This window comes from Athene cunicularia, assembly GCF_003259725.1.
Source record: "Athene cunicularia isolate RWA chromosome 2 unlocalized genomic scaffold, athCun1 chr2_part1, whole genome shotgun sequence".
Classification (NCBI taxonomy): Eukaryota; Metazoa; Chordata; class Aves; order Strigiformes; family Strigidae; genus Athene; species Athene cunicularia.
The window spans coordinates 58,949,534-58,974,858 of record NW_020799095.1 but is presented as its reverse complement, the minus strand read 5'-3'; the positions used below and the strand labels follow the sequence as shown (position 1 = coordinate 58,974,858).

General features: G+C 40.0%; 1 protein-coding gene across 3 annotated transcripts in view; it reads left to right on the top strand.

Annotated features, from left to right (window-relative positions):
- The window catches only part of HIVEP1 (human immunodeficiency virus type I enhancer binding protein 1), a 124,005-nt gene that overhangs the window by 77,285 nt on the left and 21,395 nt on the right, over positions 1 to 25,325 (top strand). For all 3 annotated transcript variants that reach the window (XR_003397694.1, XM_026841686.1, XM_026841687.1), the window contains exons 3-6: positions 8,474 to 14,439; positions 20,898 to 21,031; positions 22,409 to 22,584; positions 24,608 to 24,712. Coding sequence is in view for 2 of the 3 variants with exons in the window: in XM_026841686.1 (XP_026697487.1) it covers positions 8,474 to 14,439; positions 20,898 to 21,031; positions 22,409 to 22,584; positions 24,608 to 24,712 (6,381 nt within the window). In the remaining variant the exon portion in view is untranslated. The remainder of the gene's footprint in view (positions 1 to 8,473; positions 14,440 to 20,897; positions 21,032 to 22,408; positions 22,585 to 24,607; positions 24,713 to 25,325) is intronic.

Sequence of the window (25,325 nt, the reverse complement as noted above, 5' to 3'; positions counted from 1 at the left end):
AACTGAGGCTCTAGTGTTACCTCAGTGGTCAAAAGTTTATTGCTGTTTGATCTTCATGGTCTTCCTCATTAAGCACCTTGATTTCATGGCTAAAAATCTGTTGGTTGTTACTTTCTTCACTCAAACCAGGAAGCTAAATGCACAAAATCAGACCAAGCTCTTACAGAGATCTTTCTTGGCCTCACTAGTGTAGGGTAGTTATGTCCTTACAGCCCATCAGAAGTCTCACTGTCAGGGTTGTCTTGATGTGTAGTAGCCATAACTTGAAAAGAAGCTGTCAGAAAGACAGCCCCAGACTGCATCTTGTCATTTGCTCTTTAGCTATCCCAAGGCCAAACGGGAGTTGGCAGGCTCTCACGTCTGGGATGAAACTGTATCACAGGGGAGCTTCCTGATAAGTCCAGGTTGTGTGCCTTGGGGCTAAGGTGTCTCGCTTACCTTATGCTAAGATGTCATTGCACAATTTATAAATACTACCCTCTCTGCCCTCACTAATGGCACAACAGTATGTCATCTAGTGCATGAGGAGTAGTCCAGGGTGCGCCTCTCTCCGTGGCTGAATGTTTGCTTTATTTCAGTTAACGAGGTTGTAAATATTCTTGATTCTCGGGGAAGAAGCTTTTATATTTTGTTTTAATGAGTGCAGTATTTCTCTGTCTCTTCACCCTAGCCTCCGTCAGTCCAGAAAGTTGTTCTGCCCTTTCATCTTTAGTGTATCTTTGCAGCTCAAACACCTCTTGCTCCCGCCCACATCAGCTCTTGTCTTTCAAGCTAGTTTGAAAAATAGACAGGCCTGTTATTTCAGGACAATGTTACTCAAAGGCAAGAAATACTTCTTCCTTTCCCCAGTGTTACCTTCAAAGTGACAATTCACTTGATATATTAAGTAGTGGAAAATGTATATTGGATAGTTTAAGCTTTACCATTTGTACTTTATTAAATAATGTTTGCCTGTTCTTAACTACTGCTTACTTTTGGTAACCAGCAATATGGGTATTTCTTGGAATGTATTTAGTTGAAAAGCTATAAATTGCATACGAATAGATTTAGGTATAAAGCAATGCCAGCCACATCTGTAGTGATGCTAGAGCATCCTGTGGAACAAACTGAATGCTTTTAGATGGCATTGTTTTTGTTGAGGTGCTTGTTAGTTTTGCCATCAGTGAGATGAAGTGTGCTCAGAATTTACTAGTGTGATGTGTTTGATGGTGGAAGTTGCAAATGGGAAAAAGAATTAAGCAGCAAGAAAAGTAGAAAAGCAGGATTCCTGGGGGATGCTATTCCCCTGGAGCCAGAGAGTATATTATTGGTATGTTTTCTGATCCAGATGACTTAATAAGATGAAGACCTAAAGAAGCATGCAAACAGTGCATTGGTTATAAATGTGAGCAAAAGTACTTTGCAGACCTTCAGCTTTATATATTCCAGTCTCATAACAGTAGAAACTGATGAAAACTGTGATAAAATTACTATGATAAAATGGCTTCTATTATAGTGATTAGATTTGGGGACAAGGGGAAAGCAGTGGATGTGAGTTTTTTACCTTGACTTCAACAAAGTTTTTGAAACATGTCTCCCACTATATTCTTGTATCCAGGTTAGGTGGTAAGGTCTGGATGGGTCAACAACCAGAGCAGTAATAAGTCTGGTTTCAACAGGTACACATGCAAAGCCCTGCAGAGAGTCAGTCTGGGGACTGACTGACCAGGGAGCAGCTCTGTGGAAGGGCCCTGGGGATGCAGCGGACATCGAGCTGGGCATGTGCCAGCAGCCAGCCGGGCAGCAAGGGAGGCCACATCCTCGACTGTAGGAATGAAAGCACGACTGGGAGATCAAGGGAAGGGATTATCTTCCCCTACTCAGCAATCCTTAAATCACATTTAGGTCCTGTGTCCAGTTTTGGGTCCTCCGGTGCAGGATGAACACCAAAAACCTGGGAGTTCAGCACTGGGACACCACAACCGTCAGGGCCTGAGCACTTGTCCTGTGAGGAAAGGCTGAGGGACCAGGGCGCATTCAGCGTTGAGAAGAGGTGGTTTTGTGGAAGGTTGTTATGAAGGTGGAGTCAGGCTCTTCACAGTGGAGCACGGTGGGAGAACGAGAGGCAGTAGGATTAAGTTGAAATGAGAAGCATGGACTGGCTTGTTCCCCACAAGGACAGTCAAGCAGTGGAAGATGTTGCTCACAGAGGCTGTGTAGAGTCTCTCCTTGGAGGTGTCAAAGACCCTACGGGACAAATCCCTAAGGACCCTGCTCTGATCCCATAGCTGGCCCTGATTTGAGCAGGAGATTGGACTAGAGATTGCTGAGGTCCCCTCCCACCTGAATTACTTTGTGATGTTACGAAATACTAATTTCTGAATTTGAGAAACTTAGAGGTACTGGGTATGATTTCTTGGTGTGTATATCAATACACATTTTCTCTACAATTACCTTTAATATATGAACTTGAGATACACTGATTTTTATGGGCTTACCAGGGTATGATGGTAAGGAGCATTAAAATTTAATTTGACTTTACAAAAATGTATGCTATCAGTTATGTTAATGGCACTACTCAAATGAGTGCTGATACCACATATTAACACAGGTGCACCTTTTCTGGAGCTTGTGTTAGTAGGACTTTTGCTATTTTGGTTAATAATGAGAAATTATGCTAATAAAATAGTCATTCCAGTATGAAAACCTGGTGTGAAATGACCCTTGAAAGGGGATTGGGGAACTTCTCTCTTGCTGACAGCCAATACAATACCTTTGATGGATCACATTGCAATGCAGCGCTTGGTGTTGTATGTTAAAGACACCAAGAAAAGTAGTCATGTGTTTACAGGCAATATGAAATCATGAAGCCATACTTACCTCATCCATGCCTTATGGAATGGTCCAGTAATTGCTGATATGAACACAAAAACAGATGTTGGTGTAGATGAGCACTTGATCCAATCCCTATCAGACTGCTTCAGCCTTTGAAGTCAAAAGCTCCCCCCCCCTCCAGCTTTTTTTTATTAATGTCAAATTGTGCTTTACATTCTGATCAGGTGGTTTTTAAGGGTCTACTTTGTCTGTGTTAGGACTGGTGTTCTCAGCAATCAAAGCTTTTAAGCATAGGTTTTCAGACATGACAGAGGTTTTCAAATATTGCTGCTGACTTGGAGTGCCCCAAGTTCTTTGACTTCCCTTCTGACTTCTGAAACAGGGAGTGGCCACCCAGTGACCATCAAGAAATCTGAAGTTAGACACCTTAAATAAGACTATTAAAATTGTCAGTGATTGACTGTAAAATCCTCTCAGTTTGTGCTTAAAATTAAGCACAGTGCTTCGGCTAATCTTGTTCAGATCTTTCTGTTCACTTGTTGACTGAACATTTGCATAGTTGTATGTGTGGTTTATGTAATCAAGGTTTTTTTGATTGGATTTCTTTTTTTTACGCCTTGGGAAAACTATAATTTTAGGAAAAATATTTATGGCTATATTTAACATGTGGGAGGCAGTATGAAGCTAAAGAGGTAATTCAATAATAAAAAAAAAAAGTTTAGTTAGTCCCTACTGCATTTAATGTAAGTTCTGGTGGCCATACATTTGCTGGCCAGACATTTCTTGATCTCATAATTATGTGCTTTACTTATTCATGGAAACAAACCCAGTGGCGTGATTCTGACTATTTTCAATAGTTTCAGTGAAAGCAAAATTAAATAAGTATCAGATGTCAAGAATTAGAATATTTTGAATATCTAAAGATACTGGGAAGCTTAACTTTAATCAGAATAAGATCCTTAGTGATGGCATCTGTCTTCTGAAAAAATTCCATCTTTGGATCGCTACCATTATTATGTGTCAGAGCGACCTTTTATCTGTATGTTTAAGACATTGGTTAGTATTTGAACACTTTCAGAAGAGACTTGATCTTATTTGCAGTGCCCTGGGAGCTGAAGTACAGATTTAGGAGCTAAAGTTTAGACACTTGGATTTGAAAACTGGTCTCTGCGAGTAAGCCTACAGTGATTATTTAAATTCTGCCACTTAAAATGAGCACATGAGATAAAAATTGTTATGTACATTGGACTTTAGGGGCAGGTAGCAGTTTCTTGCTCCATGTTTCACAGGGTAGCACTGAGGGAGAAGGGAGCTTGCTACTTTGCTTCATTTCCCTCTTATTCTCTTTTTTTTTTTTTTTTTAAGTGCAAGCACGTAGCTCTGTTAGAAGGGAGAGAAAGAGTAGGTGTTATAATAACACGTAGGCTTTGAGACAGGCAGTTCTGGAAGTTACTTAAACAAAACCATTGAGATCATTTTGTCAAGACACTGTCTAGTTCACCAGTATATGCTTCAGAAGAAAAAACCGGATCACTTATACCTTTCCTTTATTTGCTGCATGAGTTACTCTGCCAGATTGCTATCTATACCATCACCTCTATGTTCTTTTGCTCGATTTCCTGTGCATAGAGCAAAGTGCAGCAGAGAAATTACAGGTGAACAAACTCATGTTTAGAAACATAATTTTTTCTTGTTATGTTTTGAGTGCAGAATTCATACTGAAGAAAAAGAATTAAACAAGACAATCTTCATAGCAGAGCAGGACAAAGCCAACCATGCAAAACACAGAAGAGATGCTCCTGTGTCCATGAGATGTGAAAAGTGAGGTGCTGAGCACAATGGCATTGTTAGCTCTTCTCCTAGGCTGGAGAAGAAGAATCCTACTTGGTGTAAAAGAACTTATGAAGAAGATACTTTTTAGACATTTGGTTGAGGTGACAGCACTTCTCAACAGCACCACTTCACCACCTGAGAAAAAGGGGAATTACCACCAAACAATGGCAGGGGCTGTGAGATGAGGTGAGGTGAGCAGAGCACGTGGAGTGGCAGGGAGAGAAAGAAAAGCAGATAAACTTCCCCCCCACACACACACACACAGGAGGTTGTTTTTAGATTCTCTTTGTCAGCGTCAGCTTGTTGATGTGGGTACATGGCCCTGTCGAGTTACTCCACTTCTGAAAGTTTGTAGCCCTGAAAGGCAGAGGAGTGTTTAGCATTCTGGGACTGATGCTTGCCACCAGTTTTGTTGTTGCCTCTGGAAATACTGATGCAGTTGATCTTTGTGCAAGCACGTAGCTGTAGATTAACAAACATGCAATGGAATAGCTTCAACATAAACTGGGAATACAAAAAGAAGGCATGCCAAAGGAATGAAAAGCTACAAATAAGTGAAACAAAGTTGTAAGGGTTTCCTTTCTTCCCCAAATATGCTAGAAATTTTGTTGTTAGCAAACCTGAGGTGAATATTTCCATTAATAATGGAAATAATGAATACTGCATTAAATTATGCAGTAGTAAAGTAGAGCACAGGACTTAAACTATTGTTAAGACTTGTAAAGAACATTTTACTAGATGGGTACACTAAAACAAACCTGCAACTCCATCTCTGGAATCACAAAAGATGTAGAGTCAGAAATACAAATAAGAAGCTAGTTCTCATGATGTCTGTAGACTGGAATTTTATTGGTATAGAAGTAGCACAATTAGTGGTTGTGAAGACTAAAGAAAATTACTATTTCTGTATGTAATGCAATGCATAACTTGCCTTTGTTTATTCTTTTTTCTCTCCTTTTCAATTTCCCGAACAATTTTTATCGCTTGGCATGTGTTGAACAAAAAAGTAAAGCGGTAAATAGATTATGGAAAATTCCAATCTTGTATTCATAATGAATTCGTGTTTTTAATTGCTTGACTGGTAGATTAGAGATACATTTTTACTTTCTTTAAGGCTTTTGTATGCCACATTACATCTTTCAGGTGTGTTGGTTTCCAGTTTGCTAGCATAGTGCAGGTTGAGTATGCGCTATATGGTTGAAACCCAGGAGTAGTAGTATTTAATATTCTGAGACATCAGGAAGCAGTACATCATTTGATTGTTCAATTACTGCAGTATAAAACACCTTGGTCTTTTTTTCTGTATGTTTGTCTGCTTGGATGTTCACAATTCCTGGCACTCTTACCTTCCCAGCTATGTGTAATCTGCCCAGCTCTTCCCTTAGCGCTCCAGTACAAACACCGGCAGTATGATCCGTGTGGAGGCGTGATTGTGACAGGATAAAAGCTGCAGCGTGTGCATAAAAGGAACCAAATTACTTACGCTCAATTAATATGGCCATGCTTCAGAGAGATCACCAAACCATGGCTAAAAGCACCCTTTTATGTAATTAACTTGTTATTTTCTCTTTGATTTGTGTAAAATTGGTTTTTGTTGTTATTGAAGAAAAAAACAGTTGCAGTAGACTGAATTTTAAAGAAACCACCATTAATAATATTGATAATAACTTATTAGTGTAAGCCACTCGTTTAATTGTGAAACAATGGAAAGTACAAAACAGTGTGATGGAAGACTGCTTGACTTTGAACGTGTTAAATCCAGTCTAATGTGAATAGATTTTGGACAAAAGAAATAAGTGCAAAGTTTGTTTAAAGGTTAAGTGAATGATTACTGCAGAAATTTCTTTCTGGATGCACAAGAGGAGCACGAAATCCCTGTAACTAGGATTTGGAGCCAGTAGTTCTGTCAAGGGATTCAAGTATCTCCGTCACTGGGCTGCTGAATGTGACAAAACAACTTCTTACTCTTCACAGTTAAACTTCCTCTATCAGGACTGAGAAGGGAATAGGTTGGGTTCTGCAGAACTTCCACATTATGTGCGATGTGTAGTCTTTAATCTTTCAGTTCACAAGGAATCTCCTGAATATCCAGTCACCCTAAATGAATGTATGTGTACATTAAGTCGACATCGAGTTGGAAGCAGGATTTTGAATTTCCAAGTATCTGGCATTAGCACACATCCCAGTTAGGTTGTGCTCTGGCATGGAGAAAACGTAACATCTTGACTTTCTTTTCCTACTGGCTACTTTGCATTCTCTTCTGCTAGACAAGCTTTAGGCATTGCTTGGACTTCCTTTGCATGGAGCAGGATTTTCACCCTGGATTCATCAGCTCCAGTATCTCTTGTCAGATGCATACTATGCGTTGGCTTTCCTCCCACTGCAGTGTAGAAGGCAGCTGGTGTTTCTGCAAGAGGATAGACTTCATGCCACTCAAAGGGGCCATAGGGTTGATAGGTACTGGGAAGTCTGAGCTTTCTCCACTTACCTTCTTGTGAAGTTGACTGTGAGAATTTTGTGTCTTTATACGTTGCCTTAAAGGTTTTTTCTTTACCTAGAAGTGTACATAAACCTCTGCTCCCGAGTAGCTCTATGTGGAAGTAAACATACTACATGGAGTTACTCGCTACTGCTTCACAAAATGTGTATGCAGCTGAACCTTTTCAGAGACATCAGCCCTCTAGTCACATCAGATTCTTTCTTTGCTTTGTACATTGGCAATCAGACGAATATGGGTTTGGCTAACAGCCTAATTAATTACTTTTATAAGAAAATAGATTTACATCCATTTAATAATTGGCTTCCTCTGCACTACCAGTGATGGTAGCTGAGGCAGTGGCTATGACTGAGTGTATGTTAGGAAAGAAGTAAAAAAAAAATAATTAGCAAACAGGTTAAACAAGGGTGTGTGTAACATCAGGTATCAAAGAAAAAAACTGTAACTATCAACACTGAAATTCAGTCGATATGTATTTTCTGTTATAAAGGAGATTGGACTCTGTAGAAATACAAGTACTTGCTACAAAATTACTCTGATGAATAATACTCCCAATTTATTTCCTCTTCACTACTTCCCTAAAACGCTGCGTCCATACCTGCTTAAAATCAGCAACAAGTGTAGCTAGTAATGAAATAACTCAAATTTAGTTTATTTTGTTTCATGATGCACAAATAGAAAGTCATTTAAGTGTGACTGATTTTATTCATCCACAGTAGTTGCTCATCTGAAATGCTATTGAAGTTCAGTAATTGGAGCTCTGAAATACAGTATTTGACAGATGGTGTGGGTGGTTGTGCCATTTCCATGATAAATCTACTTACAAATATAACCGTGAGGAAGTTGTCTTCAGTCCTTGACTACGGCAACATATAGATGGAAAAAGTGACAAACACGACATGAAAACGAATTTGTGTCTTGGTTCTTCATTTTCCTGCTATAATGATTTGAATTTTTAAACAAGTAAAAGAGAGAGGTTTCTTTTTACTTTATCTGAAAAGGAGTTGCTATAAATGCTAAAATATTCCTTCAGTAGCCTTTCTTTTCTTAAATTTCTTACATTTCTTTTGAAGCTTTTCCTACAGTGAATTACTTTTGTAACATCTTACAGCATCAGTTAGAAAGCATTGCTCCTTTTAGATAAAAACAAAATAGATCTTTGCTAAGATATGTTTACTGTTAAAAAAAATACTGGAGGCTGGAGAGATGGACAGGCCTGTTGCCCCAGGGCTTACTGTTGAAACTTAGAGATGGTAAAATGGTATAAATAAAAATATACTGCATTATCCAGTTTGAATATTCTTTTTTATTCTCTTTGTGTTTTAACAGAAATCACTGATGCTGGTACTAGAGGAACACAAGATACAATTAAAGGTGTGAAAAGAAAAAAGATTGTGACTGAAAACCATCTAAAAAAAATACCAAAATCGCCTTTGAGGAGCCCCGCTGAAGCCAAGGTTAAGCAAAATGTAGACCCTTCACCACTAAAAGCTCTTCCGGATGCCTCTGAACACGCCACAGCACAGGATCACCTACCCATGCAGAATGGAAACCAATGTACCAAACAAAATGGGGGAGCGCTTAGTAGTGAGATAAGTGTTGAAACAACCAAATCTGAGACATCAGTGCAGACAAAGCTTTCATTGACGCATCAGTCCTTAGATTTGGGTAAGCAGGCAGGGGAGGATACTGATGCAAACCAACTGAACTCACCAGAGAAGAAGTGTCTCTCAAACTCCTCATCAAGTAAAACAAAGACTGACAGTAATGAATGTACTAATTTTGTTGATTGCAGTACGTCATCCCCATGTACACATACTGCATTCGATGTCTTATTAAAAGCTATGGAGCCTGAACTGAACACCTTAGCACAAGAGTGCCCCCCTTATGGGATGCAGATAGAGAAACTGAGACCAAATAAAACTGTAAGCACCTCTTCTAGTGTCACGTCCAATACAATGAGCGTCCAAAATCAGTCAGCTTTGTCACAGCATGAGTTTGCAGCTGGACCTCACTATTACCCACGTACGTTAAACAATGTGCATGTAGCAGCAACAGCCAAGACTGGACAAGCACAAGGCCAATCAGTTTCTCATTCACAAGACCTTATTACTAAAACCAGTCAACAAAATCACCAGGTTGTTATGTGTCCAAGTTTCACTAGATCGCTGGTGCAACAGCAGAGTCAAGAAAACCCCAAGCTCCAGCAGATTTACAGCATAGCAGTAACTTCATCTGTCGTTCACACCTCATCTTCTACTGTAACTCAGGTTTTTCCTCAAAACCAGTTAGTAGCTAGTTCATCTTCACCTTTGTCAATTAGCACATCGAGTTCAACACACTTGTCTATAGGTCCCATGTATAATTCAGCCCAGATAGCATCAGTTGTAAACCATGGTGTAGAACAAATATGTAACCTCTTGAAAGACCAGAAGCCTAAAAAGCTAGGGAAATATGTCTGTGAATATTGTAATCGGGCCTGTGCCAAGCCCAGTGTTCTCCAAAAGCACATTCGATCCCATACTGGAGAGCGACCGTATCCTTGTGTGACATGTGGGTTTTCATTTAAAACCAAAAGCAATCTGTACAAGCACAAAAAATCTCATGCACATGCTATCAAACTTGGACTTGTCCTACAACCAGATTCGGGTGGCCTCTTCTTATCTCATGACTCGGACAAAGCACTTAGCATTCATTCAGATGTGGAAGAAAGTGGCGAAAGTGAAGATGAAGGCACTGCTGATGAAAGACAAGATGATCAAGAACTGGAACCCACACAAATAATGAAAGTCATTTCAAGTGCAGAAATGTTGCGAAAAGCAAGCCCTGTTCCATTAAGCAACCCAGATTGTATACCAGGTGACACTTCATTACATGATACAGAACCTCAAGTAAGGGCAGCTTTGCCAAAAGTAGTCGTTCATCCTGTAAATGTTTCCCCATTAAGGGCCGATAGCCCAAAAGTAACAGAACCAGCACCCGAGCTTGCTGCAGCACAGAGAAAAGGAGATTTTAAAGTGACAACTCTTCAGTCAAATTTATCACATACAGCCTCATTCAAGGAGAATGACATAAAGCAACACCAGAAAGTAGAAATGGGCCTATTAGAGGAACAGCTAGGATCTGCAGTAGGAGCAGTGCATGCTCAGCTCCAGAGACAACAGGCAACCGATGGTTCCCAAGATCAGCAGGGAAAATGTCTTTTGAGTCCTAGAAGTTTAGGTAGTACTGATTCTGGTTATTTCTCTCGTTCTGAAAGTGCCGATCAAACCATGAGCCCACCAGCTCCTTTCGTAAGAGGATTGTTGACCTCTGAGAAAGACCCCAATAAAAACCTGCCCTGTGTGCCACGAGCAAGTGGCGTGGTAGCATCAGTAGTACAAACTGTTTGTGCCGAAAAAAATCTGATTCTCTCTGGCCAAATGCGACCTCCCATGGCAACAAAAACTCTTGAGGAGCGTATCTCAAAACTAATTTCAGATAACGAAGCTGTTGTGGATGACAAACAGTTAGATAGTGTGAAACCAAGAAGAACATCTCTTTCGAGAAGAGGAAGCATAGATTCACCAAAATCCTACATATTTAAGGATTCTTTCCAGTTTGATCTAAAGCCCATGGGAAGAAGAACTAGCTCAAGCTCTGATATACCAAAGTCTCCTTTCACACCCACTGAGAAATCGAAGCAAGTTTTTCTTCTTTCTGTACCGTCCCTTGACTGTTTACCTATAACACGAAGTAATTCCATGCCTACTACCAGTTACTCAGCAGTACCTCCAAATATAATACCTCCCTCTCATCCTCTTCGAGGAAGTCAGTCATTTGATGATAAAATTGGCTCTTTATATGATGATGTTTTTGTATCAGGACCTGCTACTCCGCTGAACCAAGGCGGACATCCTCGGACACTTGTGAGACAAGCAGCAATAGAAGATTCTTCTACTGGTGAAAGCCAGGTTCTTGGACCGGTGCGATCTATAGAAGAAAGTTATCTGGGATGTAATTTATCAAATGAATCTTTATTGCAAAGGAGCAAGTCCCTGGCACAGGGATCAAATTTAGAAAAAACAAAGAAGTCCCCTCAGGTGCGAGGAACAATGTTTGAGTGTGAAACCTGCAGAAACAGATACAGAAAACTGGAAAATTTTGAAAACCACAAGAAATTTTATTGTTCAGAATTGCATGGACCTAAAACTAAAGCAGCAATCCGAGAGCCTGAACATAAAACTGTTCCAAACAGTACACAGCCTCAAATTCTACACTACAGAGTCACTACTTCAACTGGTGTCTGGGAGCAGACACCCCAGATAAGAAAAAGAAGGAAAATGAAAAGTGTTGGCGATGATGATGACCCACAACAAAATGATACGAGTATACCATCAAAGAACACAGAAGGCCAAAGCAAGCCAGCAAATTCTTCCAGTCTCTCAAAACACAGTGCAACAGCAGTGGTAGGATCACAACAGCCAAGCAACCTTCTACTTCAGAGTTCCCAAATTCAGCTTGTGGCTCGAGGCACAGATCAGACTACTGAGCCAAAGATGGCTCCACTCATTGAAAAGCAGGCAAGTTCAGCTGTGCAAGAAAAGGTGGAGTTGAAAAGACAAGGGACTGGCATTTCAGTAATACAGCACACCAATTCACTGAGCAGAAATAGTTCATTTGAGAAATCGGAATCATTTGAAAGAGTATCACCAGTTTCTTCTCAAGAGCCCAACAAGGTTGCAAAGCACCGCTCTTTGAACACAGTTGTAATCCAAGAGGATAGGCACTCTCATCTAAATACTCCCCAGCATCACCAACCCCTGTCATCAGAAGCACCTAGAGGGGAAATTCAGGGAAGCCAAATAGTTTCTAATGAGAGAAGTGTACCTCTTCAGCCATCAAGACTTGTTCGCCAGCATAACATCCAGGTTCCTGAAATACTGGTCACAGAAGAACCAGACAGAGACCAAGAAAACCAATGCAGCGATCAGGAAAAGACAGAAAAGTTTAATTGGCCACAGCGCAGTGAAACACTGTCAAAATTGCCAACAGAAAAGCTTCCACCAAAGAAGAAAAGAATTCGCTTGGCTGAAATGGAGCATTCATCCGCTGAATCAAGCGTTGACTCCACGCTTTCCAGAAGCTTAAGTCGGGAGAGTAGCTTATCTCATGCCTCCAGTTTCTCAGCTTCACTCGATAAAGATGAAGCTTTGAAGACTGAGAACGCTTCCAAAGCAGAGACTGTCAGTAAGTCGTCAGAATTCCTCATGATTCCTGCTGGCTCGCATGCACTAGCTGTGCCTGGACCGCATTACCGGGAAATGAGACGTGCTGCCTCGGAGCAAATCAGCTGCACGCAGCCGTCAATGGAGGTTGTGGACTACAGGAGTAAGTCTTTCGACTGTGGAAGCATGTCTCCATCAAAACCTGCCTCACCTGTAGAGGTAGCTGCCCCAAAAGTGTCATCTGCAAATGGAGTTACTGGACATGTTACTGGACATGTGCCTCTGCTAGAAAGGAGGAGGGGGCCATTTGTGAGACAAATATCTTTAAATATTGCTCCAGAAAATCATCAGACTCAAGTTAAATCGACTTCTTCATTTCAGACAGCTCATGCTACAGATGTGCCCACAGTGCCATTGCACAGGCTGCAGACGTCCAGCAAATCTTCGGTGGAGTTTCCTTCAAGTACTCAGCATTCACAGACTCACTCCAGGCCTCAATTGACAATTCAGAATTGTAATCCTGTTAGCCTGTCTTCAGTTCAGCAGCCTCTAGATCATGTGTTGAATAGTCAAGGACAGCCATCCTCAACTCACCAGCTTTCCCAGACATCTACTAAAACATCAGCCCAAGGAGAACAAGGGAGCACATACGCACTTTCTTGTCATTCCGATGAAAAAAAGGATTGTTTTGCTCCAAAGTATCAACTTCAAGTTAAAACATTGCATATAGGTCAGCCATACACTTCTAAATTGCTAAAAAATACTCTATCAACTCAGACTGTTCCAAGTCAAGCTGGAGTAGACCAGAATACATCCTCCTTTGAATTGCAGACTAAACTGGCTGACATGTCTAATCCATACCCTGTGCCTCCTCTAAAGCAAATTGTCCCTAATAACTGCAGCAGTCAAATACATCAGATTTCTCCTTTTGTGGTTCCCGTCCGTATTCACAGCAGCATGCCATCTTATGGCTTTGCAACTGTTACACCCCTTCCTCACATTTTTGTGACCCAGGATCAGGTAAATCAATCTGTCTGCAAAACAAATGTTGTGACAGTGCCAATGCTTGAAGGCAAAACTCAGCTGCCAAAACCTCACAAAGATCATCAGAGGACTTTGCCAAATTTATTTGAATTTGAAAATTCACAGCTAGAAAGTGGAATCAGAAATTCACCTTTGTCGAGCTCTTTGAATATTATTCAGAAAGTGCCAGTTAGTGGACTCTTCCCTCAACCAGAAGCTACAGCTTCAAGTAAGCGAATGCTTTCCCCAGCCAACAGTTTAGATATTGCCATGGAAAAACAACAAAAACGTGTTAAAGATGAGAGTGGAGCTGCCTGCATGACAGATGCTAGACCACTGCATTCACTGAACGTTAGATCTAATGACCCTGCCAGTAAGCAAAAGAAACCAGTTTTGGTAAGACAGGTTTGCACCACAGAGCCTCTTGAAAATCACCTCTTAGATCCTGATGGTGTTGCACAGCATGAAAAAAGCATCAAAGCTACTACTTCAGACCTGCTGTTGCCTGACCGTCATTCAGTTGACACTGGGGTTTCAGAAACCCTAAAGGAGTTACCAGAATCAGAAGACCTTAAGTCGTCAGCATTGCCAGTGTTTGTAGTTAGAAAACCATCTGAATTGTCTCCAGTGAATAATCAGAGTTCTCTTCTCAATGCTGTAAGTAGCAGTCAAGAAAGAAAGTCCCCAAGTAACAGTAATGAGAGCAAGCACATCAATAGCCAGGGCCAAGCAAAGCCTGTAACTACACTGACTGCAATGAATGCAGGAGAAATGCAGAGGTTGTCATTTCCAAGCCTCAAGACCACAACAAGTTTTACCTGGTGTTATCTCTTGAAGAGAAAACCACTGCATCTGCTGCAAAATGATCAGAAAATCTCAGCCTATTCTACATGGACCATTAGTCCCAACAATCCCAATCCACTTGGGTTGTCGACAAAGGTAGCTCTCTCCCTCCTCAATTCAAAACAAAAAGTTGAAAAACCCCTGTACACTCAAGCAAGAACTACTCATCCCAGATCTGATGTACTTGTCTATTCAAGCAAGTGGAAGAGCAGCTTAACCAAGGTACTTAAATTTTGATTGAGGTATACTGATCATTTACAGAGGAATTGCTTTGGAAATCATGCTTGTTCGTATTTTAGAGAATGTAATATACCTGACATGTATAGTACATGTGCTTATGTATTTTAGTTAAGTTGAATCAAACCGCTAAAAAGATCTTAAGTAATCTCATTAAGAAACCCGTTCAAAACGAATTACTGCTTTTCCTGGAAATTAGTGCCTGGATTTAAATCTGTATATGAACTGTTTATTGTGGCAGGAATGTGTTTGGCTATTTTTTAAATGCAAAGGGTAGAACAAAAATAGTTCTGATATAAATATTTTTTAAACAATTAAACCAGGTTAATTTAAGATAATAACTGCATATTTTGCCTTAAAAGTCGGCTGGTATTTTCTGTTACAAAAGAGTGCTCAGCCTGAACAGGTGTCCATGGATACACCATGAAAACATTTTTCACCATCACAGATCATCTAACTGTGAGCAGAGCAGCATGCCATTTCCCTTTCTCCCACCTAGGTTAATCGGTGGTGTGAAATAATGATAAAAATAGTGAAATTGCAGCTGCCATAAAACCACTGACAACTTCTTGCATCGATACGGCTCCAAAGATGACGTTAAATCTTGCGTGGTGGAATATACTCAGGGCAATGTTTGTGACCCACAGAAAACACTACATTATTCCAGAGTCAGATGAGACAGAGCAAAGTAGTCACTTGTTATTTCCTTTAGCTGTTTTGGGGCTGCACACGTGTGATCAGGATTTCACTCACTGGACAGTTTTGTTATGGACAGGACCAAAGCTGTGCTGGTTTGCACTGGATTTGGCATTCCTTGGTGACTGAACCATCTCTGTGAATAGGTAAAGGTGGCTCTCTGCCCTGTAGTATGGCAGCAGGTGTCCATGTCTATTTAATGGATCCAGTACTAGCTTTTAGTGTCCCATCTAGTGAAGCTGTAAAGCTTTCTGAAGCATACAGCACAGTTTTGCACTCCTCTATGCTGTGCACACTGTGTCTTTGATGCCAAACTTCTCTTCGAAGCTGGCAAAAATGGGGGTGTTAGCTGCAGATCACCCTTTCTTCAGAATCCATCAGGACATACAAGTGGGGGTTTTTTGGGGTAAAAGTAATCATAACTTGTCCTAATCCTGCAGTCTGCCATCAGCAAAACTTCTGGGGCCTTGGGCTGGGAATTGGAGTCAATGTGGCCAGTCACCTAGAGGAGACATACCACAGCCTTTGGAAAAGACATGTATTTCTGTGGATGTTGAGTGACAGACTGTTGCTGTCAGAGGTCACCCTGGGATGTTTCTGTGTTTGCTAAATGTTTTGCTAAGATCTAAAGTTGTCAGTGGGGAAAAGAGCAATAGGATGAGAAACTGTGTAAGAGGAAGAAATAGTTTCAGAATTACAGGGGTAGTCAGCTGAAACCCTAAAGACCAGAAGAGCATTAGAGTTAAACCTGGTCCTCCTGAAATCAGTGGGAGACTTTGTTAACATTTATATTGGAGGTCAAAACTTTATCTGTAATGTTTCATGCAGAAAATACATACAGACTGCTGGCTTCGTGTGAGTGCTGTAATTGAATTGAATTGTTGGTTCCATATTAGCATGCTGCCTTTGTTTAAACTCTTAGTACCTTTTTCAGCCTGCTTCCTCATACATTTTCTGAGATGTTGTAGTGCTAAATTAAAAAAAAAAAAGAAAAGAAAAAAGAAGAGGATTCAAAGGATTCAAAAGGATTCAAACTTTTTTCACTGTGTGTAGTTGAGCAATTCTTGCTAATGCAAGTCTCATCAGTTGTGTCATTGACTCATGTTTGGTTTATTTTTAAAGAACAGCCTATCAGAAGAAATTCTCTGATAACAAAGCTACTGCATGCCTCGTGAAGAACAAATTGTGTCTACAAACAAATTCTGTTTAGAATATAAATAATGGATAATAATATTTTGAAAAATATTTTGACAGCATCCTTTTAAACACCCTAGGAGTACTTAAACGCTGTAATAGGCAGCTGTCAGGTACATTTACAGTGCTTCTGACACAAAAGAACTACAGTTACTAATCTTTCTTCAGTCTTTCTTGCTGATATTTTGAATGAAGTGCACAGGCATGGTGAAAATGAAGAATTCTTAAGCTCTGCTTGCGGCTGATTTATAGGCTTTACTCAGAGCCATTATGGAAGAAGAAAGTGCAGCAAGTAAGCACCAATTAAAGTTTAATTGGCATCTCAGGTTGTACTAGCAAGGTATAGGATGGCAGAAATTAAAAATTTCAAAGACCTGATAGGTACTATGACCTCACACCTCCAGAATTTGTGTGCTTTCCCTTCTAATGAATCAGGCAGCAGGATTTCAGCCTCTTTCTGGGATGCTGATACTGCTGATGATGCCGTTACAATCTATCTCTGTCTTATCAGTCTCCAGTTAGACCTGGTAGTGGAATAGCCAGTTCCAACTTGGAAACCTCCTCACAGAAGCCAGGTTTAAAGAAAACAAAAACTGAAATTCCTCATTCAGTTCAGGCCCAGTAATTCTACTGTTTTTTCTGGTTGAGACTGAGGGTGGAAAACACTGGAGGTCCTTTTGGAAATTAATATTCCATTAAAAAAAAAAACACAAACCAAAACCAAAAAAAGCCCCAAACAAAGCCAACAACGATTAGCAAATAATTCTCAAAAAAATAAGTGATTGATTTTCTGCTTAAAAAGCTTGATGGGGTCCTGAGTTCCTTCAGAAACCACAGTTTAGATTGCAAGTCTCTGGGGGTTGTGTTTGCTCAAGTGGTTTGCACCTTTTAACCCTGACCTAATGGAGAGCTTTAAGTGCTACTATAATCCGATTTATAAATAATAATAAAAATGCATCACTGCTATGTCTCACCTCCTCTCTCAGTCGTGGGGCTTTAACTGCTGATCTTCTAACCAAGATAAAACAACTTGCTGAACTGTTCCTGGGTTTACCCCTAGAACCGAGTTGTGTTTACAGACATCTCATGCTGCTGCATAACTGCTACTAATCACTGTCACAAAAAAAGGCAATTCTTTCAGCAATAGATACCATGGAAATGAAGAGACATGTGAGCAAAATGCAAACAATAAGGAACCCCGGGACTTTGTTTGCTCTTCACAATTCACTGCTCAGAGGCAATAGGTGAAGTTGCCACGTTCCACTGATTCAGAGAACAAACCACAAAATGTTATTGTGAAAGAAGCTCCTGGAATGAGTACAGCACGTTAAAATGTAACAGGAGGTTCACCTGCATGGAAAAGGCTTATTTTCTCTCCCTGCTCTTTTTATTTTATTGTTCTATTTATTGTTATTTTTCACCAGTTTTCCTCACCTAAAAGTCAGTGGTGTTGTATCAGGAGCCCTTTCTCAAGCCCAGACATTGATCTTGGCTCTCCTCTCTAAGGTGAATCAGTATTGCATGCAGTATTCCAGGGTGAAGATTTTTTTGGCAAAAATAGGCTGAAGAATGGAAAGTTTTCCTGAGTGGAAAGCTTTCTTTGCTTGGATGATGTGCCACAACAGTCCAGCTCACCACTGGAAAGTAGTTAAAGGCAGAAGATTTTTATGTGTAAACTAGTAAAAGTTTAAAGATATTAAAAACATTTTCCTCAAGTGACTATGTGCCAATGGGAAAAATGTTTAATGAATATTCTAATCTGAAATTTATATCTTCAGTGATTCAGGCTGCAAGCATGGGGTTTTTTTCCTGAGAGATGTTGTAAAGTACCAGAAGTATCTATCGAACTCTGGTCTCTGGGCAGCCCTAAGAGCAGGTTTTTTTCCAGTTTTATAACAGTAATTGAAGACAGTGGAGTTAAATTGCAGCAAAATGAGTAAAGTAGAAATGAATCATGGACCTTGTCTCTATGGGAGAAGAAAGAGAAGACTGTGTTAGAAACGGAAGGCATAATTTTTCCCACACTTTCCACCGGTACGTGTGGAGTTTTGGCGGATTTTAGGTACATTAAAGGATTTCCACACAAGAAACCCATGCTCCTTAAAGACTGGCTGCTCTTTAAAATTTACAGAGGACACAAGTCCTCTTCAGCATTAATTTGGAATTTTTCATAAAAGCTAAAAAGACTGCTTTTTTTCATTGTCAGCGAGCATTTCTGTGGCAGAAACTCAGGGTTTCTATTAGAGCATCTCTGTGATAGCAGAATTTTGCACATTTAAGACACTGAACCAACTGCTGAAATAGCATATAACCAGTAAAATAAAGTACATCCATGGGAGCTAAATAGTAATTTGAACACCTGTGTTGAGCTATCCTATTTCTGTACATAAACATGTGTGTTAAAATAAAGAAGGGGGGGGAGAGAATCCAGAGGTATTTGACCTTCTGTTAGTTTTTGCACTCTATTTTTTGTGAATATACAATTTAATATAACGCTGTTTCACTGTAGTTTGGATAACAATGTGGGCCAAGTACTTCTGGAATCTTTCTTTTCGTTCTTGAAAATTAAATCTGGAAAGAATACTTAGTATTTAGGATTGAAAGATCAGGCAGTTAAAGATTGCGTTGTTCCAGCTGCTGGGAATAGTTATATGGTATTGGATTTATTGTATGCATTCTGTGTTTTCCACTATTCTTTTCTCATTAAAGTACAAATGTCACCTTGTTACTCTTCATTTGTGGTGGAAAACAACAGCAATTCATGTGCCAGGTAGTGTATAGGAGCAACAACATGGCTGAGTAGCAGTTACTGGAGTAGGCTCCACTTCTGATATTTCTCATCCAGAACATCTCCTTTCACCTTGTATGAATGCTGTTAAAACATGCAGGGTGAAATTTCTTTCTTCCTACACACAGACGGAGTTGTCATGTGTGCTTTGGTAGACCTACTCAGATATTTGAAAATCCAGCCCAACCAAATCCATCGGAGGGCTGCATGAAGGCAGACAGATTGGAGCAGTACTTACAGCCTGTGCCGATTGCTAGGGCTTTGAGTTGAATAGCAAGATGCTTTTCCTCTGACCTGTGTTAATTCCTCATCACACACATTCCTCATCAGGTGGGAAGTAAAGGCGGTGGCTGAGTCTGTGTGGAGGATTGATGGGCAAGGACCGGGTGCCAGAATGATGTCACCCTTCAATATATGTAACGACCAGTGTAATTCATCAGTCATTTTAAGTCAGCCAGTGAAGTCATTTCTCTTGCCAAGAATTCGCAAGCTTGCACCATTAAATTTTATAATGAGTAGAAAACATAAGGCCAGACTTTTTTTTTTTCTCTCATAATTTTATTCACTTATCAATATGAGCAAATGTGGTAAGTGTGCCAGCTACGTGGGTAGAACAGTTTATAAATACAGTGGTAATAATTGCTGGCTAATTGGATCATTGTTTCCTATTTTATAAATATCCTAGACTTGGAAGGAGTAGATTTTAATTGGTATATGTTGGGGGAACTCATCCTCCTTTTAAAGGAAAAAAAAAATCCTTAATTAATAATCAGGGGAAATGGAGAAACGTATTTTTGTTCTGCTTGACAACTGGTATGCTTTTTCCTGTAATTTGATCTGGCGGTGGGAATTAAGCGTGGAGTCCTGCTTTGAAAGGGTTCCGGAGCCCCTGTTAATAACCTCACCGAATTAGGAACAGTCAATTTCCACACCAAAAGAGGTTGTTGTTTTTTGGGGGTTTTTTTTAGTATTAGCCATCAGGAATGTTACCTGCTAGTATCTTCCCTTGGTACCCTCCTCCTTCCCACCCTTCTCCTCTTTGCTGTGCTGTGGGAAAGCAGCTCCTGCCAGTGATGAGGCGCTGCTGGCTGGTGAGTTGGCAGCTGGGAGCCGAAACCCGCATCCGTGGGACAGTGACCGACCAGGGAAGCCTTTCCCTCGCCCAGCCCCATCCCTGGCCCCTGCCCTGCTGTGGTAGACACCAGACAGCTAGAGCTGGGAAGGTGCTACTGAAACATCAGGGTTTGAGCCGTGGGGGAAAAGCACAGGTAACTGGTTGGGCGCTAAACTTTCCCCCTTTTTGTTAAATTGTGGGGGGCAGCGTATCATGCAGCCACAGAGCCCTGTCGGCATGGTCCAGTTGCTGCATTGAGGGCAGAGGAGCAAGGCTGTAGCCATCCAGGAAGCGATTGGGTTTGATTGTAAGCATCTTTCCTCTGTAGAAGGCTATCTGTGAGCTAAAAATCGTCACCTTCACCTTCCCAGAAAAAGAAAGAGGCATCGCTGACTGCAGATTCAAAGCATTCCTGGTTTCCTACAGTGCCATAATCTCCACATAGATTTACCAGTCCACAAATAGTCAGTGCATACTAGAAAGGAAGTTTAGCAAAAGATCTTTTTTGTTTCATGTATCTTAACATTTTTTTTTTAAAAAACAGTTATCATAATTGTGGCTTTTATGATGCTTTTATTCATCATAACTTACAGGTTTGAATGGCATATAAAAGATACTAATTTTAATGATACACATCTCATTTTCTTTCAGCGAGCATTAAATAGAAAAAAAATGTCTGCAACTGAATTCAGCAATAAGGAAAACTCTGAATCAAGCACTGAGCATGATAAAGAAAATTCCTTTATCAAAACTGAACCAAGAAGAGTTAAAATATTTGATGGAGGGCAAGTATTGTACTTTGTATATTAGATATTGTTGGGAAGATATTTTTTCCTTGATTCTAGACTCTGCAGAGATGTTGCTTCCTGTTTGATTTATTTTAAATAACAGTTCCCATACTGTGATCTCTGGATGTTGGTTTATGTTTCCAGGAAAAATGGAAAGTCATCAGAAGTATGGAGCCATGAGAGTTATGAGGGGGGTGGGTGGTGGGTAATGAAATAAGGAACAGTAGGTGGTGCAATTCTTTTGTTTTTTCCCAAAGGACAAACATTAATCAGCAGTAAAGGCAGCTAGATACAGCCGTAGATGTAATTTCTCTTCCTGTATTTCTCTTACATGATAAATAATACCTGTTCTGCAATAAGGTTGTGTAACTGTAGCCAGAGAGGATATAGTCCAGGGGTGAAGCTGCAGACTGCGGTACAGTCTCTGTCTGGCAGTCCGCTGTGGCATACACAGGCTGGAGAACTCCTGATTTGAGAAGTGCCATGGAAATACTTCCTGAGAGCTCTCATCCAGTCAGTCACTGTAAGACTTGAAATCAGTTGCCTGATATGAAGAACAGTTGCTTTAGTCACAGGGTTGTGCTGTGTACAACATCTTACAAACCAGATTTTTTTAGTAGAAAAGTGCCAGTCACACTTCTAAAAATTTTGAGACCAAATGGTGCATGTTTTATTATTCTTGTAATTGGCGGTGGGCTCTAGGGCTTTCCATTTATTGGTTCCTGGTATGAATCCAGTATAGGCCAGCAGTTAAGCCATCATCAGCTGCCCAGGTAAAACATTGCTACGTGTCTCTGCTCGGATCCAAACGTTGCAGGGACCAGGTCACAAAAGCTAAGCGCAACCTCTGGTGTCTGTGAGTGGAGATATGAAGGGTGTAATTGAATCTCAATGACTTTTTCCATCTAGAGACCATCCCGGTAGGCTGAGCCCAGAGCACAGTGATAGGCAGTTTTAAAGACTTTCCCATAACTAATGTTCCTTTCCTGCATCCAATGCAGAGACTCAAAGATGCTCTTTTAAAGCTTCCTCTTGCCCAAACTTACTCCCAAGAACTGACACTTTTTAAATGTGTGTTCCTTTGTAGCAAAAAAGGAAATTTGAAATATTTAAATGCTTAGTATCAAATGGTACCTTTATTAAAAATCACAGGCCATTATTCCCTGAACAAGTCCATGAATACCTAGTGAAAAATCTAGACATGATTTTAACAAATAAATGCAAAAGTTGAGCAGAAAAAGAGCATGATTGGTTTTGTCAGTCATTCACTTTCATCTATTATATTACTTCTAAAATTTGGATAGATTAGGGTTTCTAACTAGAATTATTTTGCCATTACAACTAATTGCATTACTCTTATGCTACTGTTACTAGGTACAAGTCAAATGAAGACTATGTGTATGTTCGGGGGAGAGGAAGAGGAAAGTATATCTGTGAAGAATGTGGAATACGTTGCAAGAAACCCAGCATGCTGAAGAAGCATATTCGCACTCATACAGATGTCCGTCCTTACCACTGCAATTACTGCAACTTTTCTTTCAAAACTAAAGGTAGGGGTACTTTTCTGTGTACATTTTCCCCCTTTTTTTCCTTCGACTTTAAAGTATAATTCTTCTCACATTTGGGGGTTCATAAGATAAAGAAGTTGCCTCTCCATGGAGTTTTTCTGTCTAATGCTTCAAGTATTTGTAGTTTCTGATTTCCTTCCTTTCCTTTGTCTTCTGTATGTTTATTCAGATAAACACATCTTTGTATGAATGAACTGCATGGCACGTCACGGTGGGTGAGAAATTGGAGTGGAAGAGGGAAGTCCTATGAAAGTTAGGTGAAGACAAGTGAGCTGCTTAGCTACTCATCCTAGATTGGGACAGGAACACAGAATTTTAAGTCCCTAGCAGTGATCTTTTGGAAGCATGACATTGACATATATTGTACTTCTATCAGCACTCAACTAATTGCTCTGGGAAAAAAACTGGCCTTTGTTAAATTACTATATTAAATGGGTTTTTATACCCTTGAAGTACGAGGTTCACTTTCTCCTTGACCTCCTAAGGACCCAGAGATGGACCCCTACTTTTTAAAGCCTGTTTACACCAGATACTTAAATGCATCCTAGTTTAAGCAGGCAGTATATTAAACAGTGGTAGATCCAGGACTCAAAATAAGAGAAACAGACAGGAAGAGTTCACAGCCAAAATACTTTCAGTGAAAAAATTCTAAGCAATAAAATTCTTCTTGGCTTTGAACATCATTTAGCAATAATTCCCCCCAGCTGTAACCTCAGAAACATTTGGTTTTAGGGGGTTCAAAACTGCTCAGCAGTTGGGTGGAAAACTTCCAAGAAATAACGCAGTGCTGCAGAACGTGGGATGGATAGTCATGTCAAATGTGTCAAAACTGCTGCATCCTGACACACTGGGTCATCATGCTGCCTTTCAGATGAAATGCCAGAGTGTGAACCCAGTAAACTGTGATGATGTTTTTTGCAGAGTAGGCATGCTGGCCAAGTTCAAGTAATTAAGTTCTGCCCATTTGAAATTCTCCCTGGTTTCAGTTGTAGCAGAGACTTTTACTGGCTTCCTCATCTGCAGTTGCTATGCCCGGCTGTTGGCATTGCTGCTGGCAGAGTCATTCACGCAGTTGGGTGCTCGATGTTTGGTAAACCACCCTTCATGACAGGACAGTGTAGCCAGTAGCTTCATGCAGTATGGAAAGCCAGGATATTTGCTGTTTGTGAGACAATATAGTCATGTAGCTTCATAACAATTATTTTAAAACCTGGGGTGAATTACTATCTTCGTTTCAAAGCAGGAACAAGGTACTCCATAGCCATAGAAGAGTCACCATTTCAACCAGTAAAATTTCTGCCATTGAAATACCTCAAAGAAACATTTTTTTGAGAGACAATGAGTTTTAAGTATAAAACGAGCAGTTACTTCTAATAACATACATTTCGCAAACACAGTCATTTACGGATCCATGTCTACTCTTAACCTTTTCTTGATGATATTTGCCATATTTTCTTTTGAAAGGAGGAGAGAGCGTTCTGTGGGGCCTCTCAGCAGTTAAGCATTCACTTTTGAGATTCAGATCAAATAAGTTCATGCTCTGATTTTGAATAAAATTAATCTGTTTGTTTAGGTCGGCAGTGAAAATGATTACACTAAAAATGGAATCCATCAAATACTAAAAGAGTGCAAGATATGAACTTTAGTTTCATGCAGTAGTTTTCTGTCAACCTGACTTTGAAGGCTGAATCAACCTTTTTTATACTTTACCATAAACAAATGGGGGATCTTTTATACCAGTGCAAAATACATCGTCATCTGGGATTTCCACCCTATTCTATTTTATGTCAGTAAAGAACTTCATGAAATGTAACCAGAGAGCTAGTAGCATTCTGGATGGTGAACATGCTGCAGCTTGCATTGAGGGGCAAGGTTCTGTCAAGTGTGAAATCAAATTACACAGGTGGTTTATAAAAGTAGCTGAATAAGATAGACTTATTGAACATATATTTGTATACATTTGTATAGTCACAGAGCAGTTAATTTTTTTTCAATTTTTCTTAAGGTAATTTAACAAAACATATGAAGTCAAAGGCACATAGCAAGAAATGCATGGATTTGGGAGTCTCGGTAGGCTTAATAGATGACCAGGATGGAGAGGAAGAATTTGGTAAGAAATTAAAATCTTCTTTCTTTACTGCATTTTTGTATTTATTTTGTCATCCCAGTTTCTTACCTTTTCCAGAGCTTTTAAATTATTGTACAGGGGAAAGATACAGAGATAAAAATCTTAGAAGCTAGTCCAAAGGAGTGAGAAATACTGGGAAAACTCACCAAAAGAAATTACAAGCATATGCTAATGATAAATTGCTGCTGAATTTTTTGCAAAGTGTTATGCAGTTTAACTTGTATCAGTTTCACAGATAAATATGACAAGATTGAAAATACCAAAAAAGCCAGCTGTTTGCCTAGAAAAAAGTGGTCAAATGTAGTGCTTCTTTGAAAATAGTTGTTCATGAAATTGTCAGTTTTGAGATGCACATTTCATAAAAATTACATCACTAGCATGCCACTCAAATCACAAATATGTTGCTTAGTGCTTAGCCAAGGAGGGTAATCATCTTCGAGTGCAGAGTTCTGTCGTCCTCCACAAATAATTGGGCATAAATCAGCAGATAGATATAATTTAGAAATTATGAACATTATTCATCTTGACCTGTTCTACTTCTCCATTAGTGATGAGAGCGTTATCAAAATGAATATATTTGCTAATGGGAATTCTG